General features: G+C 50.9%; 1 protein-coding gene across 3 annotated transcripts; it reads right to left on the bottom strand.

Annotated features, from left to right (window-relative positions):
• Positions 1–587: 587 nt before the first annotated feature.
• Positions 588–20091, bottom strand: HNF1A (HNF1 homeobox A). 3 transcript variants are annotated; one of them, XM_049865977.1, is made up of 10 exons: positions 19766–20091; positions 8349–8548; positions 7037–7223; positions 6340–6581; positions 5158–5309; positions 4831–5032; positions 3708–3899; positions 2174–2295; positions 1948–2113; positions 588–838 (listed from the first exon to the last, which is right to left on the bottom strand). In XM_049865977.1, the coding sequence occupies exons 1-10, from the start codon at positions 20089–20091 to the stop codon at positions 711–713; spliced, it is 1917 nt and encodes a 638-aa protein (XP_049721934.1). In that variant the 3' UTR covers positions 588–710. The 3 variants fall into 3 exon arrangements, with proteins under 3 accessions (XP_049721934.1, XP_049721935.1, XP_049721936.1); XM_049865978.1 differs by having other exon boundaries at positions 1948–2092; XM_049865979.1 differs by lacking the exon at positions 3708–3899 and having other exon boundaries at positions 1948–2092.
• Between the last annotated feature and the right edge of the window lie 3453 nt (positions 20092–23544).

The following is a 23544-nucleotide window of genomic DNA, read 5'->3' as shown; positions in this document are numbered from 1 at the left end:
AAGCGATGGCTCAGAACGGGAGCTGGGAGAGCCCTGCCCACCTTTCCTGTTAGCTTGAGCCCGCTGTGGCTTGGGCGTCTGAGCTCCAGGCCCTGGCCCAGGGTAGTGTCTCTCAGGAAATCATATGTGAGTGAGCTATGGGTGGATACAAATGGGTGTGTGGATCAAGAGAGGGGGAGGTGGGGAGGGGCAGGACTGGAGTGGCCTGGTGGGTGCCCGAGTGAGAGATGAGACCTTGGTGCATTCATCCCAGGGGCAGGTGACCTAGGGCCTCTCCGAGCTCAGTGGTTCCCAGCCACATGGGCTTGTGTCCTGAGGAGTGTGGCTGCCAGAGCCCCCTTGAGGGCCCCAGGGCTCTCCACAGGCCAAGGCTGAGCCTCCAAAGGCTGCCCCTTTCTGTTCCAAGTGACGAGATTTCACCCTGAGCAGAAGGATGGTTCTTCCCATGTCCTGCCAGGAACAGGCTCTGCTTCCCAGCTCTCTGCAGTCCCTTCTTGTGCCCCTGAAGCAGCCCTTCTGAGCTGGGGTGCTGTAGAACCCTCCCACTGCTGGCAGTGCAGGGTGGGGACTGAGGCAGTTCCCCAGGGAAGGCAGCAGCCCTGTAGCAGCAGAAGTTCGGCAGCCTCAGATGTCCTCCAGGCAGCAGCAACTGCCCTCATCACCTCTCAAGCAGACAGCGCAGGAAGCAACCTGGGAGGCCGTTGCCACAGTTACTGGGAGGATGAGGCCATCTGTGTGGAGATGAAGGTCTCAATGACACTGTGGTTGGTGGGCAGCAGGTGGCTGTGACTGTTGGTGGAGTCGGAGCTCTGGTACAGCACCAGGCTGCTGGAGGACACTGCAGAGGAAAATGAGGCTGCTGGCTGCCCCGCCAAGGCCACCCTCCCCCATCCTGCCTGCCTGTCCCCAGGGGTACCAGGGAGGCTGGGCCTCACCTCCTGAGCCACAGCACATAATAGGAACCTGAAGTCAAACCTCTGTCCTCAGTGCTTGTTAAGGTTCCCAGCCAGGCTCCCAGGCCACCCAGGAACCGGCCTCAGAACACTCTAGTGGGAACGTTGGAGAAGCCCTAGAGAGATGGTCAAGAGAACTGGCTCTGAGATTAGACTGGGTTTCAGTCCTGGCCCTGCCACCTAGGAACTGTGGAAGGAGAGGCAAGTCCTTTGCCTCCTTGAGTGTTGGCTTTCTCATCTGTAAAATGGGGGTGATACATGCCTCCCGGGCTTGTGGCGAGGCCTGTGGGGGTAAAACATGGCGCCTGAAGCATGGTCCCTCCGTAACTGCCACTGCTACCCATGGTGCTGGGTCAAGGAGCCCGAGGCTTACAGAAGGAAGCAACTTGCCTCAAGTCACACAGTTAGCGAGTGGCCACATCAGGCTCGCACCCAGCAGTCTGGCTCCAAAGGGCCCGCTCTTATCCACCACATTGTGGGCTGTGAACTCGGGGAATGGTAAGCGGGATGGGTAAGTTGAGTGGGGATGTGGCGGGCTGAGAACCCACGTGCCACTGTTGCTTTGTGGGAACTTGAGGGCTTCCAGTTTTCTAGGAGAAGCCAGAAACCCAGATTTCTATTTGGAAGCTCCTGATTTTTCAGCCTTGGCAACTAATTCAATATTGTTAAGCCCAAGCCAAACCAAACTCATCCCTGGGTCACTTCTGGTCACCACAAGCCCTGGTTACTCATCATTGCCCCTTCCTGCCTCTCCACACACTTTAATCTTTTCTCAGTCAACTCCAGTGAGTCTCCCCATAGGCTAGGCCCTGCTGTCCTGTACTTTGACACCCTGCTTGGCACATTTCACGAAACCCAGGCCAAGCTTGAGAGGCAGAGAGCACCTTCTGAAGCCTGGGTGATGCCCCCTGCCATTGCCCCCAGTCTGCTGCACGTGTCATCTTCCTCGATGGGGGGGGACAGTGAGGGTGAGGGACAGGAGAGGGCTGGTCACCTGTGGGACTGGTGCTGAGCCGGTGGGCAGGCTGCAGGTGCTGGATGCCAGCGGGGTCCTGGCTGGGGATGTGGATGGTGGTGGCCTGGGACACTGACGTGTGAAGCCCGGACTCGCTGGAGACCTCCGTGTCTGAGGTAAAGACCTGGAGGCACAAGGCAGCAGCCTAAGCCTCCAGGGGCATGGTGCTGGTGGCGGGGTACTCCAGGGCAGGGCCTGGCTTTACCTGCTTGGTGGGCGTGAGGCTGGCAAGGGCACTCAGGTTGGTGGTGTCGGTGATGAGCATGGTCTGTGGGAGCAGGCCCGTGTGGGTGTACTGGGCCACCTCAGGCTTGTGGCTGTAGAGGGCTGGCCAGGAGGGAGGAGGGAGATGTCAATACATATGTGGCACCCTGGACTCCCCTGAAGGCCTCCAGACTGGGTGCTCTGGGGGAAGTAGGACATGAGCTCTGCCTGGTGAGGGCCCAGCAGAGTTGGAAGGACAGGGCAGTGGTTGGGGACTCAGTTGATTTCCAAAACTGGGAGCTGTGGAAAGGGGGTTGGACCCTCTCCCCCACCAAGGGGGCCTGCTCAGCCTGGGGTTGTGGAACGGAGCCTGGAGAGGCCAGGAGCCCAAACCCAGCACTTCCTGCCAGCTGGGTGTGACAGGGCATGGGAGGCACAGGTGTGGGTGCTGCTGGACCAAGCATAGGCCTCAAAGGAAAGGCAGGCAGCCAGTTAAGGAGTGAGCAGGGCAGAGGGCAGCAATATCTCCTGCTCTACGGCACCTCTGAAATGTAACCCGTTTCACCTACAGCCCGCAAACACACACACCAGTAGAACACACACAAACCACATATGCTCACGTTGACTCGGATAAAAACATAACCACCCACCCACACACACAAGTACATACACTTCTGAGCCCATATCCACAGAGGTATATACAAGTCCGCAGTCCCTGACGCCCAATTCCCAAAACCAAAAGGTGTTCCTAAAGCTGGTGCTAGAGCGCATTGGGCAACCAAGTCTGGCCTGAGCCTGATGGGAGGTCATGCGAGTCTTTAACCTACTTTGTGGAATTCCTGCCTTCTGGTGAGAAATAGCGCTTTGATGACATAAAACTAGTAGTGCTTTGTGTTGTCCCAAACCCTGCTAGGAGTGTTATGTAATACATGGTATATCCACCATACCATCTGGGGTGGCACAAACCGTTAACACTCTCAGTTACTAATCCAAAAGCTGGCCATTCAAGTCTACCCAGAGGTGCCTTGGAAGAAAGGGCTGGCGATCTACTTCCAAAAAATTGGCCATTGGAAACCCTGTGGAGCACAGTTCTACTCTGGCACACATGGGGTCACTATGAGTCAGAGTCGACTCGAAGCAACTGGTTTGGGTTCATCTTTCTAAAGTCTGAAAAACAATGAATTCTGAAATACAGATGGTCCCAAAGGTTTCAGAGGAGGACTGTAACTATATTCCCACATGTGGGCGTGCACACACAAACACACTGATGAACACCCGGATAGCCATCAAAACGCACTGTGCCTCCACTCCACAAATACACGCGTGCGCACACAGTGATGTGTATTCACACACTGAAACATTCTGCCTACAGACACTCATCTGAGCACACAAACACCCTCAATCACTGAAGCACGCATGCTTGGACCAGACACACGCACAGCCTACAACACCCGCCAAGCTGCCCCGTTTCTCCGTGATCACCGAGAGCCAGCCCCTCCCAGCACCACCCGCTGAGTGAGGCAAGGGGCACTCACCATGGGGGCTCTGCAGCTGGGCCATGGTGGCCATGAAAGGGCTCTGGGCCACGTGGCTCTGCACTGGGGGTATGAGTGGCTGCTGGTAGGATGGGTGCAGCGACTGGGAGAACTGAACGGGCTGCAGGGTGGTCAGGCTGCTACCCATGCTGTTGATGACGGGTACACTCTGGGCCTGAGTGGAAGCCAGGCCTGCAGCAGGACAGCAGGAGTCAGCCCAGCTCCCACCCCCTCCGCTGCCTCTACAGCCCCAACCCAGACTCCCCTGGTGGTACCGGTACCGTCTCCTTCTCAGAGCCCATGAGTTGAGAGAGGGGGTGGTCAGGAAACAGCCCTGCCCGAGGATGTACTCCAAGCTTGGACCTGCCGCTAACTTACTGAGTGGCCCTAACAAGTCACCTCCCCCACTTCTCTGAGCCTTTAGCTCCTTATCTGGACAGGGAGTGGGAGAGATGGGCATTGACTAGCTCAGGTTGTCAAACTGGTTTCCCTGGAGACTTGAGGTTCCACAGAAGTGCAAGGGCCCTGGACTGAGCTCCCTGACCCCCTCTCCTAGCAGCTTCCTGTCTGTCTTGTATGTTGAGTTTCTGCATAATAAAACCAAAAACCAAACCTGTTGCCATTTAGTCAATTCCAACTCATAGTGACCCTATAGGACAGAGTAGGGTTTTCAAGGAGCGGCTGGTGGATTTGAACTGCCAACCTTTTGGTTAGCAGTCAAAGGCTTAAACCACTGCACCACCGGGGCTCCTCTGCATAATAGTTTGCACAAATAAGGGCTTGCAAACTTTAAAAGAAAAAAAAGAAACCCTGCAGACTAGAAAACTTCAGTCCCCCTTACGTTGCTCTATTTTTCCCATAGACTTTTCGCCTTTGAAGGCATTTTATGATTCATGTATTATGTTTATGGTCTGCCTCCCTGCTTGGGTCGTATCTCTAGGAGGCTGAGATTTTGGTCTGGTTTGTTCACTGGCATTATCACTGATGTAGCACAGTGCCTGGCACGGAGGAGACACCCAATAGATATTTATGGTATGAATGAATGAGTCTCAGTGGCTCTTCCAGTTTCTGGATTCTGCATGAGCCCCCCAGTCAGGTCCCTTACCCATCCCCACCTGCTTACCAATGACCAGAGTGGAGGCGCCCGTGTTGGTGAACGTGGAGCTCAGGGAGGCAGGCTCCCCAGCCCCGATGGCCATGACCCCAGGGAGTGAGGCCATGATGAGGTTCTGGGGCTGCTGGTTGAGGCCTGGGGATGTCTGCTCCAGGCTATGCAGTGCTGTCAGGGTGCTGACTGGGGGCAGGGGCCCCCCTGTTGCAGAGACCTTTGAGAGGAGGCCAAGCTGAGTCAGGTTGAGCCCCCACACTGCCTCCCTGAGGGCCCCTGCAGGATCTCCCAGCCAAGGGAGGATTGGAGTGGAGGGGTCTTCCCATGGCAGGGGACACTCACCAGCTTAGCTTCTGTGCTCAGCAGGCTGTGGCTGGGCTCCAGGCCTGTGGGGGACATTTGGTGCAGGGGCGCAGACACTGTCACCAAGGGACCACCACTGCTGGAGGGCACTTCTGCTGCCTCACTTGTTGCAGACTGTCCATAGCGCACACCTGGAATGGGGTGCAGTGTGCAGCCTCAGCACCCCCACTTCCCTACCCTTACCTACCTCCATAGCCCTCATCACGCCAAACCGCATGGCTTTGCTTAGGCCAGTTGCCCCATCTTTCTTTATGCAGCCAGCAAACCGCTTGAGCATCCATCCCCCTTGGGCCAAGTCCTGTGCTGGCTGCATTTATTAGCTCCGTGTCCCCCACTCCCAGTGCTGTATATACCTGACATGGAGTAGGTGCTCAATAAAAGACAAAGTAAAATATATCATTAAAAAAAAAAAATGATTGAACTGAACTGAAGCTAATAAAATCAAACCAGAGTGGACTAAGTTCAACAGAAAGAACTGAAATCAGCTGAGTTGAATTTAATCTAGTTTAATTAAACCTGGAATGAATTGAGCTCGATTGAGTTGAATTGAACTGAACTGAATCCCATCCAATCATACTGAATCAAATCAAATTGAATTGGATTGAATTGAACTGAGCTGCACAAAATTTAAATGAACTGAATTTAATTGAATTACATTTTGTTAAACTGAATCAATTGAATGTGAATTGAACGGAATTAAATTGTACCAAATTTAAATGAACCAAATTGGATTATAACGAGTTGAACATAATTAAACTGAGTTCAATTGAGTTGAGTTGTCCTGAAATGAATTGAATTGATTTGATCTGAAATGAATGAGGTGAACTGAAGTAACCCAAATTAAGTTAGGTTTAATGAAATGGAATGGAGTGGAGTGAACGGAATGGAGTTGAGTGAATTGGGTGAAGCAAAGTGGATGGCATCGAGTAGAATGGAGTAGACAGAGTAATGTGGAGTGGAGTAGAGTGAATGGAATGGATGGAGCAGAGTGGATTATAGTGCAATGGATAGAATGGAGTAGATGGAGTGGAATGGATCCAAGCCAAAATACCAAGAGGTTTGGGTGGCTGCTGCCACTGGGGCAGACCTCCCCACCTCTCCCACCGACCCCCATGTCCCTTCTACAAACTTGCCCAATCTCTGTGCACACATACCACTCACCGTGGACCTTACTGGGGGAGAGTGCAGGTGGGGGAAGGCCAGGGGAACTGTGAGCAGGCAGCGCAGGCCCCGGGCCTGGCCCAGGTGGTGGCCCGCTGTATGTGTCCATCGCCAGCTTGTGTCGAAAGGCTTCTTCTTTGCGCCGATTGGCAAACCAGTTGTAGACACGGACCTCCGTGACAAGGTTGGAGCCCAGTCCCTGTGCCTGCGATGGTGACACCCCCCTCTGGATGCACTCCGCCCTGCAGAAATGCCCACCCATGAGCTTCCCACGCCAGGCTCAGAGGAACGGTCTCCTGGGTGTGGGAGAGGGTTTTAGGAAGTCAGGTTCTACCTAAGTGTTTGAGCTGGGTTCCAATCCCAGTTCTGCTTTGTGACCTTGGGCAATTGACTTAGCCTTTCTGACCTCAGTCTGTCCATTCATAAAATGAGCAAAATAGCCATAGGGTTATAGTGGAGATGAAATGAGATGAGCAACTACCCAAGGGATTTCTTGGGGAAGGGTGGGGGTGGGGGGTTGCTAGAAATGGAGCTAGGTCTAAGTTGAGTACTCTCAGTTCTCTGGGTCAGGTTAAGCCAAGAGCAGGGGCTCTCAGGGCCTGGGGAGCCTCCCTGAGGAGCCAGAGCCACCCTCCCCTCCCCCAGCCTTGCCCCAGCCCCAACCAAATCAGCGCTGCTAACCCACCAGCCAATGTACCTATTGCACTCCTCCACCAATGCTTCTCGCTCCTCCTTGCTGGGGTTCTTCTGCCTCTCATAAGCCTGGAACAGGATCTGCTGGGATGCTGGACCCCATTTGAATCGGTTCCTACGCCCCTTCTTGGTTGGCAGCTCATCACCTGTGGGCTCTTCAATCAGCCCACCCTGCCCTGCATGGGTGAACTCTGTAGACACAGGGAGCCATGAGCAGGGCCCTGGCCACTCCCACCTTCCCACATCAGTTCACCTGCCCACATCCCTGATTCTCATCCCCAGGGTGCTGAATCAGAGGAGCTTACAACTAGAATTTAGAAATCATCTAATCAGCCCATGTAGCACCACTAATTCACGTGTGCCCAAGGCAGACATTACTAGCAATCCTTGCACCCTTTCCTACTGAGCCAAAATTTAATCTCACGACCTTTCTCAATAAAAGGCTCCAAGACACTATGACCTCGCCTAAAAAATTAAAATATTTCAGCTGAAAAATTACCCTGTCAAGGTCATTAAAAACAAGGTAAACCTAAGATACTACCACAACCAGGAAGAAACTAAGGAGACATGACAGCTCTATATAATGTGTCTACAACTGGATGGGATCCTAGAACAGCAAAAGAACATTAGAGGAAAACTGCGGAAATCTGAATAAAGTATGGCCTTTGTTTAATAATAATCAATGTTGGTTTGTTAATTGTGATAAGCGTACCATACTAATGTTAATAGTGGGGCAATGGTGTCTATGCAGGAAAGCCGAGTTTGATTCCCAGCCAACGCATCTCATTCATAGCCTCCACCTGTCTGTCAGTGGAGGCTTGCATGTTGTTAGGATGCTGGATAGGTTTCAATGGAGCTTCCAGACTAAGATGGACTAGGAAGAAAAGCGTGGTGATTTACTTCCAAAAATCAGCCAGTGAAAACCCTCTGGATCACAACGGTCCGATCCCGTCGTGCATGGGGTTGCCATGAGTTGGGCACCATCTTGATGGCAGCTGACACCACCACATTGTTGTCATTGTTACCACATTATAATACGTGCCTCACTGTATCACAACCATCTTTTCTCCAGCTTCCACACTGCACAGTGAGTTCTTGGGGCCCAGCTCATCCAGCTGTGGATACTCGGCTTCAACCCTTCTCCCCTCCCCCAGAGTGCCTTGCACAGAGTAGATAATAAGTGTTGGTTGAGTCGCGCTGACCCCCTCTCAGCCTGCCTGTCTGTAACGGAGGTGGTGAAACTCCAGCCCCCACCCACGAGTTGTGCAGATTCTCCAGGCCCTGTCAGGGAGGACGCAGCCACGGTCGTTACTTACGCTGGGCCACCTCTCGCTGCTTGCGGACGTACCAGGTGTACAGGGCGGCTCGCTTCTGCGTCTTCATGGGGGTGCCCTTGTTGAGGTGCTGGGACAGGTGGGACTGGTTGAGGCCGGTGGTGTCAACCACCTCCCGCTGTGGGATGTTGTGCTGCTGCAGGTAGGACTTGACCATCTTTGCTACCCGCCACGGGTCCTCCCTGAGAAGAAGGCAAGGACAGGGCCTGTTCAGTGGGGTGCTCACTGGGCCCTGCCAGCCCTGCAGACTGGGCTGGGGGTCCTTGGTGCTAGGAGCCCTGTCAGCCACGGAGAGGAGAATGGTGGATGGAAGCAGACATGGAGCCTGGGGGCCTGCACCTGGACTCAGAGACGGGAGGTATGGACACTGGACAGGATACAGGGACATGGACTCAAGGACATGGAGACAGAGACACTTGGACACACACATACATGACAGACGAGTGGACACACAAAGGTTTAGAAATATGAACATACAGTTATAGACATGAACAGACTCCCACAGGAAGCTGCACAAGAGGAGGAGGGTCCTTACTGCTGTGCCTCCTTTAAAGTGCCTCTCCTCATCCTGCCTGGAAGTGTTATTTGTGGCTGCGTCTTAGCCACTGTGAGAAACTGTAAAGCCCTTGAGGGCAGGAACATGTCTGCTTCTCAGCACTCAAAATAGGCCTGACATAGAGTATTGTCCTTGGTGCACACGTGAATAAATGAGTGGGCGGGGGGGCGGGTGGATGGATGGACGAGTAGATGGATGGATGAGTAGGCACATAATGGGTGTATGGTTGGGTGGATGGATGGATGGTTGGATGAATGGGTGGATGGGTAGATGAGTAGTGGTAGGTGGATGAATGAGGGAGACCTAATGGAAAAAGAAAATCACTGGATCTGAAACAAGGAGAGAAACATGGATCCTCCCACTTTATAAACAAGGCCGCTGAGGCTCAGAGTGCTTGCATCACTTGCCCAAAATCACATGGCTAACCCAGCAGGGTCCTGCCCCACCTGAAGGGATTCTAAGTCAGTTTGTCAGGCAGAAATCACACAAGGTCAAAATGCCACTGAAAATCTCTGCAACTAAACCCTAGGTGGTAGCACGACCCGTTTCCCCCCAGCACTGAGGCAGGCGGCTAGTTCTTCAATGGAGTCTCGGGTGAAAGAGTTACGGGCTGACAGAGGCCTCGGACAAAAAAATTGTGTGTTGAGCACCAGAATACCACTCTGTGGGCTGAGAATCTCTCAGTAGAATTCCACGGCTAGGATTTGAGCCTTCTGATATTTGCGTATGTGACCAACGGCACGTGTAGAAGGCAATTTGTCACCGTATTGCTTGCCGTATCGGTCGAGTCGGTTCCAACATCTAGCAACCCCACGTGTGTCAAAGGAGCACTACGCTCCGTAGGGTTTTCAAAGGCTGATGTTTCAGAGGTAGATCGCCAGGCCTTTCTTCTGGGGTACCTCTGGGTGGACTTGAACCACCAATCTTCTGGTTAGCAGCCGAGCACCTTAACCATTTGCACCAGCCAGGGACTCCAGCAAAAGATTGGAAACAACCTAAATGTCCAGTGAAAGGATGCTGATTAATTAAATGCAGGGCTCCTGTTCAACACGACTGTAAAAACCCACCAAGGAAGCTCTGTATGCTCCCAAGGAGAACAGCCTCTGAGGCAGAACAGGCTTTGTCTGGTATGTCTGTGAGGCTGCTATTTGTGTAAAACAAAAAACAGGCCAAGAGGATATGTGTACATATTTGCTTGTCTATGAAATACTAGAGGGACCCACAAGGTGCGGGTGACACTGGTTGCCTCCAAAGGGGAATGAGGTGAGAGGGGGAGGGTTTCACTCTTTCTCTTCTGTACTTTTTAAATTATGTATCTTAATATTATATATTTATTGTTGTCAGTTGCCGTCGAGTCGATTCCAACTCATGGCGATCCCATGTGTGCAGAGCAGAAATGTATTCCATAGGGTTTTCAAGGCTGTGACCTCTCAGAAGCAGATTGCCAGGCCTTTCTTCTGAGGCACTTGCTTAACTATTTACACCACCCAGAGACTCCTCTGTATATCATCTGTGTATATATAATATTTAAAACTGAATTATAGGAAACAAAAAGCAAATAAAACCCCCAGTGAAACCCACCCCCCACACTTCCTTCTCTCCTCGCCCTGTCTCCTTCCTTAAAGAACTTGCCCCCTTGGCAATGTCCTCCTCAGATGCGAGGGCGCAGAGCTGTTCTCCATCAGCTTCAGCACTCTGACTGCCTTCTTTTTCGTCAGCAGCTCCCAGACAGACAGGGAGAAAAGCAAAGTGGTAGCAGATAAATTTAAATTGGCCAGCAGTAGATTCAGCAAAGCCCCATTTTAGGAGAAATGATGGCCGGGAGAATTAACGCTTCGTGAGTGTTTATTATGAGCCATGCACTGTGCTGAGGGCTAATCATTTAAATCTGACAGTAACTTTAAGACGTAGGTACTGCTAGTATGCCCATTTCACAGGGGAGAAAACTGAGGCACAGAAAGGTGAAATTGCTTGTCCAAGGTGACCTAGCTAGGACTCAAGCATATTCTGTGCTGCTCTTGATCCTCCAGACCTTTGGCCCAGCCCCTCTCTCACCCTGCTTTCAGGGGCCCCTGGGATCTTCTCTGCCTCCTCTCCTCCCGCCTCCCCCCGCCCCACCAGTGCCAGTCAGAGCCGGGAGGCCAGGCAGTACAAAGTCCGGCCTTGTGCTTCGTGGCAAACATGTTTATCTGATCTCAGAGCCAGGCTGCCTCCCTCCCCCACTCCAACCATCACTCTCCCGTGCTCTCGCCCTCCCTCCCTTCTCTCTCCTCCTGACAGAGAATGGGGTCAGCTTTCTCTCACCAGGGCCTCTCCTGGGCCCAGACTAAAGAATTACCATCTGCCAATGTCCAACTGATTCCTTGTGTCTCTTTTGTGTCTGTCCATCTGTCTCTGTTTTTATCTCTCTCTCTCTTCTTCCTCTCTTTCTTCTGTCTGCCTCTCTCTTTCCCTCTCTCTGTCTGTCAAATTCCCCCATACCAGATGAAATTTAAACTGAACTTGAAAATAAAGGCCAGCCACCCTTCACAAATATATGTGCAGCATCTATAAAAGAGGACAGGTATTTGAATGTGAAAATAGGGCCCCAAAACGTTAAAATAAGCTAATATAGACTTTCCGTTTTTAAGCAACCCCTAAGGGTATTGAACAACAAATTCACAACAAAAAAAGTGAAGTTAAAATGCCAGTCAGCTGGTGGGATTGCAAAATGGTACAACCACTATGGAAAATGGTATGGCGCTTCCTCAAAAGCTAGAAATAGAAATACCTTAGGATCCAGCAATTCCACTCCTAGGTATATATTCTAGAGATATAAGAGCCGTGACATGGATAGACACATGCACACCCACGTTCGTTGCAGCACTATTCACAATAGCAAAAAGATGGAAACAACCTAAGTGTCTATCTTTGGATGAATGGATAAACAAATTGTGGTACATACATACAATGGACTACTCCGCAGCTATAAAGAATAATGAGGAGTCTGTGAAACATAACATGGATGAATCCAGAGGACCTTCTGCTGAGTGAAATAAGTCCATCACAAAAGGATAAATATTGTATGGTGTCACTTTTACAAAAGGTCAAGAATAGAAAGCAACATTCTTTGACAGTAACCAGGGATGGGAGGGGGAGTCACTTCCTAAATAGTAGACACTTGTTTTTTTTGGCGATGGGAAAGGCCATACCCAATATAGGGGAAGTCAGCACAGCTTGGCCAAGGTAAACGAAGACTTATGTAACTGCGAGGTACATAAGAATAAAGGACAGTTATGGTAAATGTTATAACATACCCAATTTTGCAATAACAGTAATAACAACCAAAAAATAAGTATGTGATTACAGAGGTAGTTATGTATGCTATATGTGTGTAGGAATGTATACATGAGTACCTGCATGTGGATATATAGGTATATTTGTGGGCATACGTATATACATGTTTGGGTGTGCTCATATATATTCATATATGTAATAGAGCACATGGGGGTACAGTTACAGAGACCACCTAGACATATCCAAACACCTCACAGGATTGTTTTCCTGGGTTAAAGGGCTTGGGACCATAGTCTCATGGGACAGCTCAGTCAGTTGGCATAACATAGTTCATAAACATAGCGTTCTACATCCTAGTTTGGTGAGTAGCATCTGCGGTCTTAAAAGCTTGCCAGCAGCCATCTAAGAAACAATTATTGGTCTCTTCTCATCTGAAGCAAAAGAGAATGAAGGAAACCAAAGACTCAAATAAGAAACTAGTACACACAACTAATAGTCCACATGAACCACGGCCTCCCCTGAGACCAGAAGAACTAGATGGTGCCCAGCTACCACTACTGACCATACTGACCAGGGAGACAATAGAAGGTCCCAGATAGAATGGGAGAAAAATGGAGAACGAAACTCCAATTCCTAAAAAAGGCCAGACTTACTGGAGGACTCACAGAGACTAGAGGAACCCCCATGACTATTCTTCTAAGATGCCCTTTTAACGTGGAACTGAAGCCACTCTCGGAAACCTTGCAGCCAAATAATAGATTGGCTTATAAAAGAAACAATCTCACCAGTGAGGAATGTGCTCACTTAAACAATCAACTATACAAGACCAAACAGTCAACATTTGCCCAAAAGCAAAGATGAGAACGTAAGGAGGGGCAGGGAAGCTAGAAAAATGGAAACAGAACAAACAGAATGGAAATAATGTGACTGCAGACACATTGCAGAAATTGTAACCAGTGTCATGGAACGGTTTGCACAAAAATTTGTTAAATGGGAACCTAATTTGCTGTGTAAAGTTTCACCTAAAACACAATAAAATATTCAAATTAATAAATAAAAATAATGTGCCAGTCCGAAGACAGCAAGCCAAGAGGGATTATCTCCCTCTTGCTGGGAAGTTGGCTGTGCCATTTTTTTTTTTTTTTTAAGAGAACCTACCGAATCAATCAATGTCTCTCTCCTCTCAGGCTGTGTACTTTGTCTGTCTCTCTCCTCTATCTGTGCCTTTTGGGGGGTGTGTGTGTGTGTGTGTGTGTGTGTGTGTGTGTGTGTGTGTGTGTGTGTGTGTGTGTGTGTGTGTGTGTGTGTGTGTGTGTGTGTGTGTGTGTGTGTGTGTGTGTGTGTGTGTGTGTGTGTGTGTGTGTGTGTGTGTGTGTGTGTGTGTGTGTGTGTGTGTGTGTGTGTGTGTGTGTGTGTGTGTGTGTGTGTGTGTGTGTGTGTGTGTGTGAACGAGTGTGTATATCTTGGTTTCTCCATCTCTTCGTATCTGGCTGTCTTAGTTTCTGCCTCTGTGTCTCTGTGTCTCTTTCGCTCTCTCATCTCTGTGTATGTATCTCTCTCTCTCTGCCTCTGTCTTTCTTCCTCCCATCCCCCTCCCAACACATACACACACACACACGCACATACTCACACTCAGTTTCCAAAGACCTGACTCTTTTTTCAGGACAGCTTCCCCAACTCTCCCAACTCAGAACTAAAGGCCAAGTCTCCATGCAGGTCTTACTTTGACTCTAATGGGTTTGGGAGCCAAACCAACCGGCTTCCAAACCCACCACTGCCACTTAGCACCTGTGTGATCTTGCATGGCCCACACCCCCTCTGTAAACTGCCACTTAGCACCTGTGTGATCTTGCATGGCCCACACCCCCTCTGTAAACTGCCACTTAGCACCTGTGTGATCTTGCATGGCCCACACCCCCTCTGTAACATGGGATAAATCCATGCCCACCTCACGGTGTTATTGGGGAAATTAAATGAGTTTAAAACAGGGGTGAAACACTTACAGGGCAGGGCCTGGCCCACAGTAAGGACTCAGTGGAACAATATCGTCGTCATCATCATTAACTAGGTAGCCCTAGGAACTCTCAGCCCCATGAAAGAAAACACAGGGGCCAAGGAGAGGTGAAGGTTGGCCCACATCTCCCACAGCCCCTTTTTTTGGGGTCAATCAGTAGTCCAAGCTTTGGGCCCTTTCTCTCTGCCCCTGGTGGTTTCAGTACCTCCAAGTTTGAGGAGCTGGGAGACCAGCTTGTAGAGCCACCCACCCGAGGAGGGGCTCAGAGCTCAGTGTGAGGCCCTGCAGACCTGGGCTTGAATCCCCCCTCTGCCACTTGCTATCTATGTTGCCTTGGGAAGGTTGCTTAACCTCCTTGTGCCTCAGTTTCCACATCAGTGATATGGAACTAATAATATGTCCTACTTCAGAGGGTTCTGGGGACAAGAAAACGAGTTAAAGTATCTGTAAACTCTTTGTGGAAGAAGTACAGCCAGAACGCTCCTTAGAAGCCAGAATGGTGAGAATTCGTCTCATGTACTTTGGACGGGTTTTCAGGAGGGACCAATCCCTGGAGAAGGACATCACGCTTGATAAAGTAGAGGGTCAGCGAAAAAGAGGAAGACCGTCAATGAGATAGACTGACACAGCTGCTGCAACAATGGGCTCAAACATAGCAACGACTGTGAGGATGGCACAGGACCAGCCAGTGTTTTTGTTCTCTTACACACAATGTCACTGTGAGTCAGTAGTGACTCCACAGCACCTAACGACAACAACAAGCTCTTCGTGGGCTCTGAAGCACCATACGGAAGTGAGCTGATGGTGTTATGGATGAGGGGTGGCTGAGCAGCAGGAATGCCTGGGAAGAGGGAAGGGGAGGCAAACTTACCAAGGAGAGGCATGTAAACCTCAAGGACGCTGTGAAGGGTGTGGGTGGGATGGGAGGACCTAGGTCCAAGTTTTGGTGTTAATCACTTTGTCAGAATTACCTGGGGCAAGTCATTTTGGCTCCCTGAGCCTTAATTTGCTGATCTGTAAAATGGGGCTACAAATAACAACTACCAAGGATTGCACTATATGTGCATTCTACAAGCATGCTATTAGCCCTGTGGGTAAGTCAAGGAGCCCTAGTGGCCCAGTGGTTAAGTACTCAGCTGCTGACTGAAAGGTCAGCTATTCTAAGCCACCAGCTGCTCCACAGGAAAAAGATGTGACAGTCTGCTTCCATAAAGTTTTACAGCCTTGGACAACTAGATGGTGCCTGGCTACCACCACTGACTGCTCTGACAGGGATCACAATAGAGGGTCCTGGACAGAGCTGGAGGAAAATGTAGAACAAAATTCAAAATCACAAAAAAAGACCAGACTTACTGGTCTGACAGAGACTGGAGAAACCCCAAGCGTATGGCCCCTAGATACCCTTTTAGCTCAGTACTGCAGTCACTCCTGAGGTTCACGCTTCAGCCAAAGACTAGACAGGCCCTTAAAACAAACAATAATACACATAGCTCAACCATGCATATGAGACTAAATGGGCACACCAGCCCAGGGGCAAGGACGAGAAGGCAGGTGGGGACAGGAAAGCTGGACAAATGGAAATGGGGAACCCAAGACCAAGAAGGGGTTGGCAACCAATGTTCTAAGATAATGTGTTTATTAATTGTTTAATGAGAAACTAATTTGCTTTGTAAACCTTCATCTAAAGCACAATAAAAATTAAAAAAATATTAGACTGGACTATAAAACATAAAATAATACTCGTGAAGAATGTGCTTCTTAGCTCAAATAGATACACGAGACTAAACGGGCAACTCCTGTCCGGAGGCAGGATGAGAAGGCAGAAAGGGACAGGAGCTGGCTGGATGGACACAGGAAACCCGGGGTGGAAAGAGGGAGCATGCTGTCACATTATATGGATTGCAACTTGTGTTTCGTAATATTATGTGTACAAATTTTTGTATGAGAAATTAACTTGAGCTGTAAACTTTCACCTAAAGCACAATTAAAAAAAAAAGTGTAAATATGAAGTTGAAATAAAAGAAAAAATGTAAAAAAAATTAAAAACAAAAGATTTACAACCTTGGAAACCCTATGGGGCAGTTCTACTGTGTCCTATAGGGTCCCTCTGAGTCAGAATCAACTTAATAGTAATGGGTTTAGTTTTTGGTTTTGGTTGGGTAAGTAATGTTATCTCCACGTTGCAGAAGAAAACTGAGGTTCAGAAAGATGAAATCACCTGCCTGAGCTAGAAAGGGGCAGAACTGGGATTCGAACCCAGGCATGGCGTGGCTTCAGTCTGGGATGTAAGATCCTTAGTCCCACCTTGGCCATTGTCTTTCTGGGCCCCAGTGCCCTGGTGCTGCCCAATGAGGAGGATCAGAGTGCTTCAGGTTAGGGATTTGAGCTGGCCAGGTATAGGGAGGACCCTGGGTCCAGGTTCCTACTTTGGTCACGGCCTCAGCCTGCTGGGCCCTGGCACTGAGGCAGCATATGTGCCAGGGTTCAGAGAGTCCTAGTCTCTCATTCATTCGTGCTATGTGTCAGCCACCAGTTTCCAGTTGCTATCAAGTCGAATCTGACTCATGGTGACCCCACGTGTGCCACAGTAGACCTGTGCTCCATAGGGTTTTCATAGCTGTGGCCTTTCAGAAGCAGATTGCCAGGCCTTTCTTCTGAGGCACCTCAAGGTGGCTTCGAACCACCAACCTTTCAGTGAGTAACCAAGTGCTTAACCACTTCTACCCCCCAGGGACTCCTGTATGTCAGCCACTGGGATAGATACCAGGGTACGAGTGGTGAACAAGCACCCAACTCAGGCCCTGCCCTTGAAGAGTTTCTATTTTCATACCAAGAGATAGAAGAAAGCTAACAAATAGATAAGTAAGATAGCCAAAGGTAATGATAAGTGATAGGAGAAGGTAAATAAGAGCCGTGAAAGACAAAGTTACTAGGGGTGGGAACCACCTTTAGATGGGGTGGTCAAGGAGGACCTCCTTGAGGAGGTGATGTTTGAGCTGAAGGAGAAGGAATGGGCTGTGGGAAAGTCTGGAACCAGGGTTCCAGGCAGAAGGGACAGCATGTGCAAAGGCCCTGAGGTGGAAATCAGCTTGGTCTGTTGAGGGACAGCAAGGTCAGTTTAACTAGTGCAAAGTGAGTGAGTGAGGGAGAGAGAGAGCCTTGACGAGAACAGGGAAGTTGAGAGAGGGAAGAGACCAGGGCAGGAAGCTTGGATTTTATTCATTGGCCAGGTGGGGGGAAACTAAGGCAGAAGGTAGGGAAGAGACTTGACTAAGGTTACACATGGACTAAGACAGGTTTCTGCTGTGGCCTCAAGCATGGGGCACCCCAGGGAGGCCTGGGACCCAGTATCCAAACCTGCCTCTTCTCAGATGCCTGTCCTCTCCAGAGACACAGCTTCCCCTGGAGGTCCTGAGGCTGCACCATCTCTTCCAGCCTCAACCTCCCCCCACCACCCCAGCCCAGCCCAGGCCTTGCCTCTGTCTTCTTTCCCTGCCTGGAGGCCTGAAGCCCCACTTTTTCTCTCAGGGCGTTTTCAGATCCCTTTTGTTACCTGAACAATAAGTAACCCAGGTAGTTAGTTATAAACTCTGCAGGAACAAGGAGCTGGTTGATAATTTATAGCAACATCTCAAATTTAAATGGAAAGTAAATAGCACGCTGTTAGCATTAAAGAAAACCCAATGGGGCGGGCGGGAGGCACTCCAGCCTCCTCTCCTCTCAGCTTGGGGTGCCTCACTTTCTTCCCAGCCCCTTCTCCCTGCTGGGCCTGGGCCCCTCTCCTTGCTGGTTTCCTCTGCTCTCTGCTTCTCCAGGCTCTCTCTCCATCTCCCTGACGTCCTCTGTCTCCTTCAGCTTTGTGGAAGGCCCCAGGGCCCTCCTGGTCCCCAGGGAGCACCTTGACCTCTGCTCCCCCATCGAGAGCTGTGGATCAAGCCTCCCCCCACCATCCCACCTAAGGGGCTGCTGACCAAGAGGCCCCACCCAGCCAGGTAAGAAAGGCCCTGAGCACCCTCTGCTCCCTCACCCTAGAACCCCCAAACCCATCTGGGGCCCCCAGTAGGTCCAGCCCAGCCCCACCCTGCCCAGGTTGCCCTCACTCTGGATCTGGCGATGCCTGGCTCCTTGCCCCTCCCCTGCAGCCCTGCCGCCCTTTGCCCTCCTCTTCCTGCCAAGTCAGGGGGCCCTAGCTGCCTCCCTGCCCCCTACCCAGGCCCTCACAAGGCCTGGCAAACTGGGGCACCCTGAGGCCACGAGGAAGACCCAAGCCACCAGCCCTCCCCTACCCCAAGCTGGGATCAGGACCTTGGACAGAACAAAGGCAATCCCCTGTAGAACATTTTGGGGGGCTCACCCTAAGGCTCCCCAGCCAGCCCAGCACCCTTGGCTCCTAGTCATTGGGGTTGAGAGTACCAAACAGAGTGGGCTTGGAGGCCCAGCTGGGCCGCCTTAGTCAGGCTACTTCCCCTCACTGAGCCTCAGTTTCCCCAGCTGTGAAGCAGAGTGAGCAACAGCTTCCTCACAGGGTTAATCTCAACATTAACCAAAATTATCAATGAGAAACCTCAGCACAGGGCCTGGCGAGTCATAAACCTCAGGAAGCGGGTGGCTGCTGGGATGCAGGCTATGGAGCCTTTCCCAAAAGGAGGTCCCTGCAGCCCCCAGGCCACCCTTCCTCCACCAGAACCTCCCATCCTCCACCCCCACTGGTGGAAGGTTGGTTGGCCCAGGCCTCTCCAGGCCACCATCCCTACAAGTTAATGATCACAGGCCTTATCAGAGCCTTTTGCTGTTTATAAATTTATAAAACAAAAGAGAAATAATAAAGCCCGTGGGTAATTAGTAACCAGGTCACCTCTGCTGAGGAGAGGGGAGGCATCCAGCCTGGGACCCACCCAGTTCAGGAGATGGGGAGCCGGCAGGTGGATGGGGGTACAGACCAGGAAGTCACTAATGGCGCTTGCTGGCAAGGTGTGGGTGTGAGGGGTTGTGGCTGTGCAGGAAGGGGAGCAGCTGCTGCCCCCCAGGCTCCATCCCCCTCAGGTAAGAAAAATCTGGGCTTTCCTGGGTAAATGCTGGAGTCCCAAGATGGTTGGGGAAGCCCCCAAAACCCCCAGCCAAGGCCCCCAGCTGCGCTTCCTGGCCCCTGAGCCTACACTCTGAGGACTGGGCAGGAAAGTTAGGGTTTGAGGAGCAGAAATGGCCTTGATGGCTAGAAATTCCCACCACCCTCTTCCCACCACCTTGGACTCTCTGGGCATTTGAATTTCGGTGTCTGCGGCCTTTTGCCCCCTTGGAGCTCTCCTGGGGCATGTCCTACTTCCCGAGCTTTGGGCTGCATGGCTCCCGGGCCAGGAGACTCTACAGAGGGGCTGCCTCAGGGACCAGGGGCTCCAGCCTCCCAGCCAGGACCCGTCTGAGCTCTCACCACCAGGTCACCTTCTCGATAACTAAAGGCCACAGCTCATGGGGACTCCGGACTCTGAAGAGAGGCCAGTCAGGAGCTGGGGTGGGCTCCATCTCGGGCGCTGGGGGCAAGTAGGGGGTCCTTACTGCAGAAGGGTCTCCACCACGGCCTTCTGGTGGGCCGCCTCCTCGGGACTGAGGTTCTCCAGCTCTTTGAGGATGGGCGGCGTGAAGTCTTCCCCATCGTCGTCCGTCTCGTCCTCGGAGCCCCGCGTCTCCCCCAGCCCGTTGGGAAGCTCGGCCAGCTCCCCTCGGCCACCACCGCAGGACTCCCCCTTGTCCAGGGGCTCGTCCCCGGCCAGCAGGTAGGGCCCTGGCTCACCTAGGGCCTGGATCAGCGCCTCTTTGCTCAGGCCCGACTCGAGCAGGGCCGCCAGGAGCTCCGTCTGCAGCTGGCTCAGTTTAGCAACCATGGCTCCACCACCACTGGGCCACGCGGCCCGGGACCACCTAGCTCACGGGCTCCCCCACCACGTGGGCCGTCCACCTGCCGGCAACCCGGAGGGCCCAAGCCAGGCTCCTTGCACCCACTGCACCCCCCAAGCCCCTCTAGCCGAGCCGTGTGGGCACCCCCAGCCCCCAACCCTGGCCCCAGCGGCCAGTGAATCAGGGCCCCTGCCCGCTCTGTTTACATTGGAGCTGGGGAAATTCTCCAAGGTTCATATTTATCCGTGTGCTTAGCAAAGGGACTGAACTTTGGACTTCAGCCCTGCCGCGCGCAAAGTGCAGGCCTCACGGCAGCGCTGAGGGCCCAGGAGCCACGGCCTTCAATGGGAGTGGGCAGAGCAGAGGGTGGGGGAGGCGGAGGCGCAGGGCCCAGGACAGTTGGGACGAAGATGTTGGGACCCAGGGAGGACTTCACGCGATCATTGGGTCCACCCCGAGGGCCTCGCAGGGCATCAGGCTGAGGCAGGAGAGCAAAAAAAAAAAAACACGTTTCCTTGGGGAACAGAAGTAGCAGGGAGTTCTAAGTAGCTGAGCAGGCTCTCCTCAAGGGTAGGGCTAGATCACGCCCATTTTGGGACTTCCCTCTCCAGGCTCAACACCAGGCCCAACACCAGGCCTGCCGGTAGGAAAAACTTGTTGACTGGAGTCTGCTGTGCTTGAGCAGCTACGCTGGATCTCTAATAGGTACTGCTGCTTTATTGTACAGTCAGCCCCGCGGGTTAGGAACTTCAGACTTACATACTAAAAAAACTACCCGTGGTTAAGTTTAACGAACCAATCTCGATAAAGCCGATTATATTAAAAATTCGAGGTACATATACAATGGTTCTTAAAAAACAAACCAGTGCTACTTTGCAAACGCATCAAAACTTTATTATTATTACTGTATTATTATGTTAAACATGTTTTTGTGTATCTGAAAGTGTTTCTTTAATGTTTTTTATTCATAGAAAGGTACACTATATACCATGTACTAAAGCAAACATTTGACTAACTGATAGTAAGTAGATATGAAGCGTACCTTAGTGTTCCAACTTACATAAAATTTGACTTAAAAGACAGACTTAGGAACAGAACTCATTTGTCATCGGGGACTACCTCTATCCTCCTAACAACTGTGAGTAGTACAAGGAAAGAAGAAGAAACTCAAGTAAGCCTCAGAGAGGTTAAACAACTTACCCAAAGTCACACAGCTAGCAAGAGGCAAGACTTGCAAAGCCAGGCTAGAGAGAGGCAAGTCAGGTAATTGCCTTGGGTGCACAGGTTAAGGGAACACCAAAAAACCCAGTAGCCAAGACAAACAATATTCTAATGCAATATATCAGAAAATCAAAATGAACACAAAACCCAAGAGGATTCAAAACACATGTCTGCCCCAAAATTTGTACACAGATGTTCCCAGCACCATTATTCATAATATAGCCAAAAAGCGGAAACAACCCAAATGTCCATCAGCTAATGATAGATAAATAAAATGTGGTCGATTCATACTATGTGTATATTATTCGGCCATAAAAAGGAATGGAGTAGCAACACGTGCTGCAACATGGATGAACCCTGAAACCATTATGCTAAGTGAAAGAAGCCAGACCAAAATGTCTCATATTATGTGATTTCCACGGATATGAAATGTGCAGAACGGGCAAGTCCATAGAGACAGAAAGTAGACTAGTAGTTGCCTAGGGCTTGGGGGATAGGGGTGCTGGCTAAGGGCACAGGGTTTCTTTGGGGATGATAAAATGTTCTAAAATTGTGCACGTGACAGTTGTACATCCTCGTGAGTATAATAAAAACCACTGAATTGTACACCTGTTCTTCAATTCTGTGAATTATATATCAATAAAAGATAGTTCTTAAATTAATGCAAATTTGTTTATTGTTTATGATCTGCTAGAATATAAGCCCCTGAGGGCAGGGCTTCTGTCTGTTTTGTCCACTGCTGTATTCCCAGTGCCTAGAATGTTGTTGTCAGGTGCCCTCAAGTCGGTTCCAACTCATAGCAACCCTATGTACAACAGAACGAAACACTGCCCGGTCCTGCCCCATCCTCACAAACGTTGTTATCCTTAAGCCCCTTGTTGCAGCCACTGTGTCAATCTATCTCATTGAGGTTCTTCTTCTTTTTTACCAAGTGTGCCTAGAATAGTTTCCATTATATAGTTGGTAAGGTCCCTGGATGGTGCAAATGGTTTGCACTCATCTACCAACCTAAAGGTTTGCAGTTCAGATCCACTCCATGGCACCACGGAAGAAAGGCCTGGCGATCTGCTTCTGTAAAGGTTACAGCCAAGAAAGCCCCATGGAACAGTTCTACTCCGTAATACGTGGAGTCATCATGAGTCGGTATCGACTCAAAAGCAACAGGTTTTGGTTTTCACATAGTAGGTGCTCAATAAACAGTCGTTGAATGAATGAATGGTTAAAGTTCACTGCACATTGATCATGCATACTTAGCGTGCTAAGCTTTAATAATGTAGTCCATTTCCAGGCAACTCTATGGAGTAGGTACTGTTAATATTCCCATTCTGTGGGGGAGGAAACAGGTTCACAGGGTCAAAGACTTGCTCAGAGTCCCATGGTTCAGGGTTTTAAACCCAAGCAGGATGGCACTGGCAGCTGCCCCAGGAGAGGGTGTGATTCCACCTTTCCCGCAGCGCACCCAGTGGCCAAAACGAGTTGCTTTGGGGTTAGGCAGTTCGCTGCTGGGTACAAAATTCTCAAGTACAGGAATTCTGGCCCTGGCTAAAGGACAGGGAAGGTGCCATGAACTGTCCCATGGTGGCTTCTTGGTCTTCCCCCTCAATACCCGCTAGCCAGGAGGCAGGTGGCTGCCTGCAGCCACCCCTCACTAACTTTTCATCTAGAACAGGAAACCAAAGGGAGCAAGGAGTGTGGGGCCTAGGTCCTTTGCACAATGTTTGAACTCCTTAAGTGCTGGGTCCTCCAATGGCCAGGTGGCTGAACTGGTGACTTTGGCACTGAAGGTGAATTTGGTTGGGGGAGGGAATGGTGGTGGGTGGGGAGAGCCTCCAGGGGGTCTCGGCAGAGAGGTCTCCCCAGGGGCCTCCTTCAGCTCCCAGCACACACAGAGGCTGCCTGGGGCCCTCTGAATAGCCATTCCCTCTCATGGACAGGAAGGGATGTAGTAGGGTAAGCAGAAATGGCTGTTCCAGCCCCCAGCTTGCCTTCCTTCCCATACTCAGGGAGTGAAGCTGAATTAACTCACGGGTGGGAGAGGCATTTTGTCTTCTTGAGAGTCACACAGGACCTGGTTCGAATTTCCCTGCTCCCATACACACCCCCACTCCCTCCTCCATCTCCCACCTGGGTGGCCCCGGGTACGTGAGTTAGTCTCTCTCATTCAAGTTACTTAGGCCGATTTTTGTAAAGAGCAAAATGCAGAGATCCCAGACTTTCTG

Source organism: Elephas maximus, chromosome 22 (genome assembly GCF_024166365.1).
Source record: "Elephas maximus indicus isolate mEleMax1 chromosome 22, mEleMax1 primary haplotype, whole genome shotgun sequence".
Classification (NCBI taxonomy): Eukaryota; Metazoa; Chordata; class Mammalia; order Proboscidea; family Elephantidae; genus Elephas; species Elephas maximus.
This window is presented reverse-complemented; position numbering and strand designations above follow the sequence as displayed.

Excerpts from the sequence above, each read along its gene's own strand:
- HNF1A (XM_049865977.1), bottom strand. The coding sequence starts at position 20,091 with ATGGTTGCTAAACTGAGCCAGCTGCAGACGGAGCTCCTGGCGGCCCTG. Across the intron at positions 6,582-7,036 it reads TTGGTGGAGGAGTGCAATAG|GGCGGAGTGCATCCAGAGGG; the intron begins GTACATTGGCTG and ends GCATTTCTGCAG. Across the intron at positions 839-1,947 it reads GCTCAGCACCAGTCCCACAG|TGTCCTCCAGCAGCCTGGTG; the intron begins GTGACCAGCCCT and ends TTTCCTCTGCAG.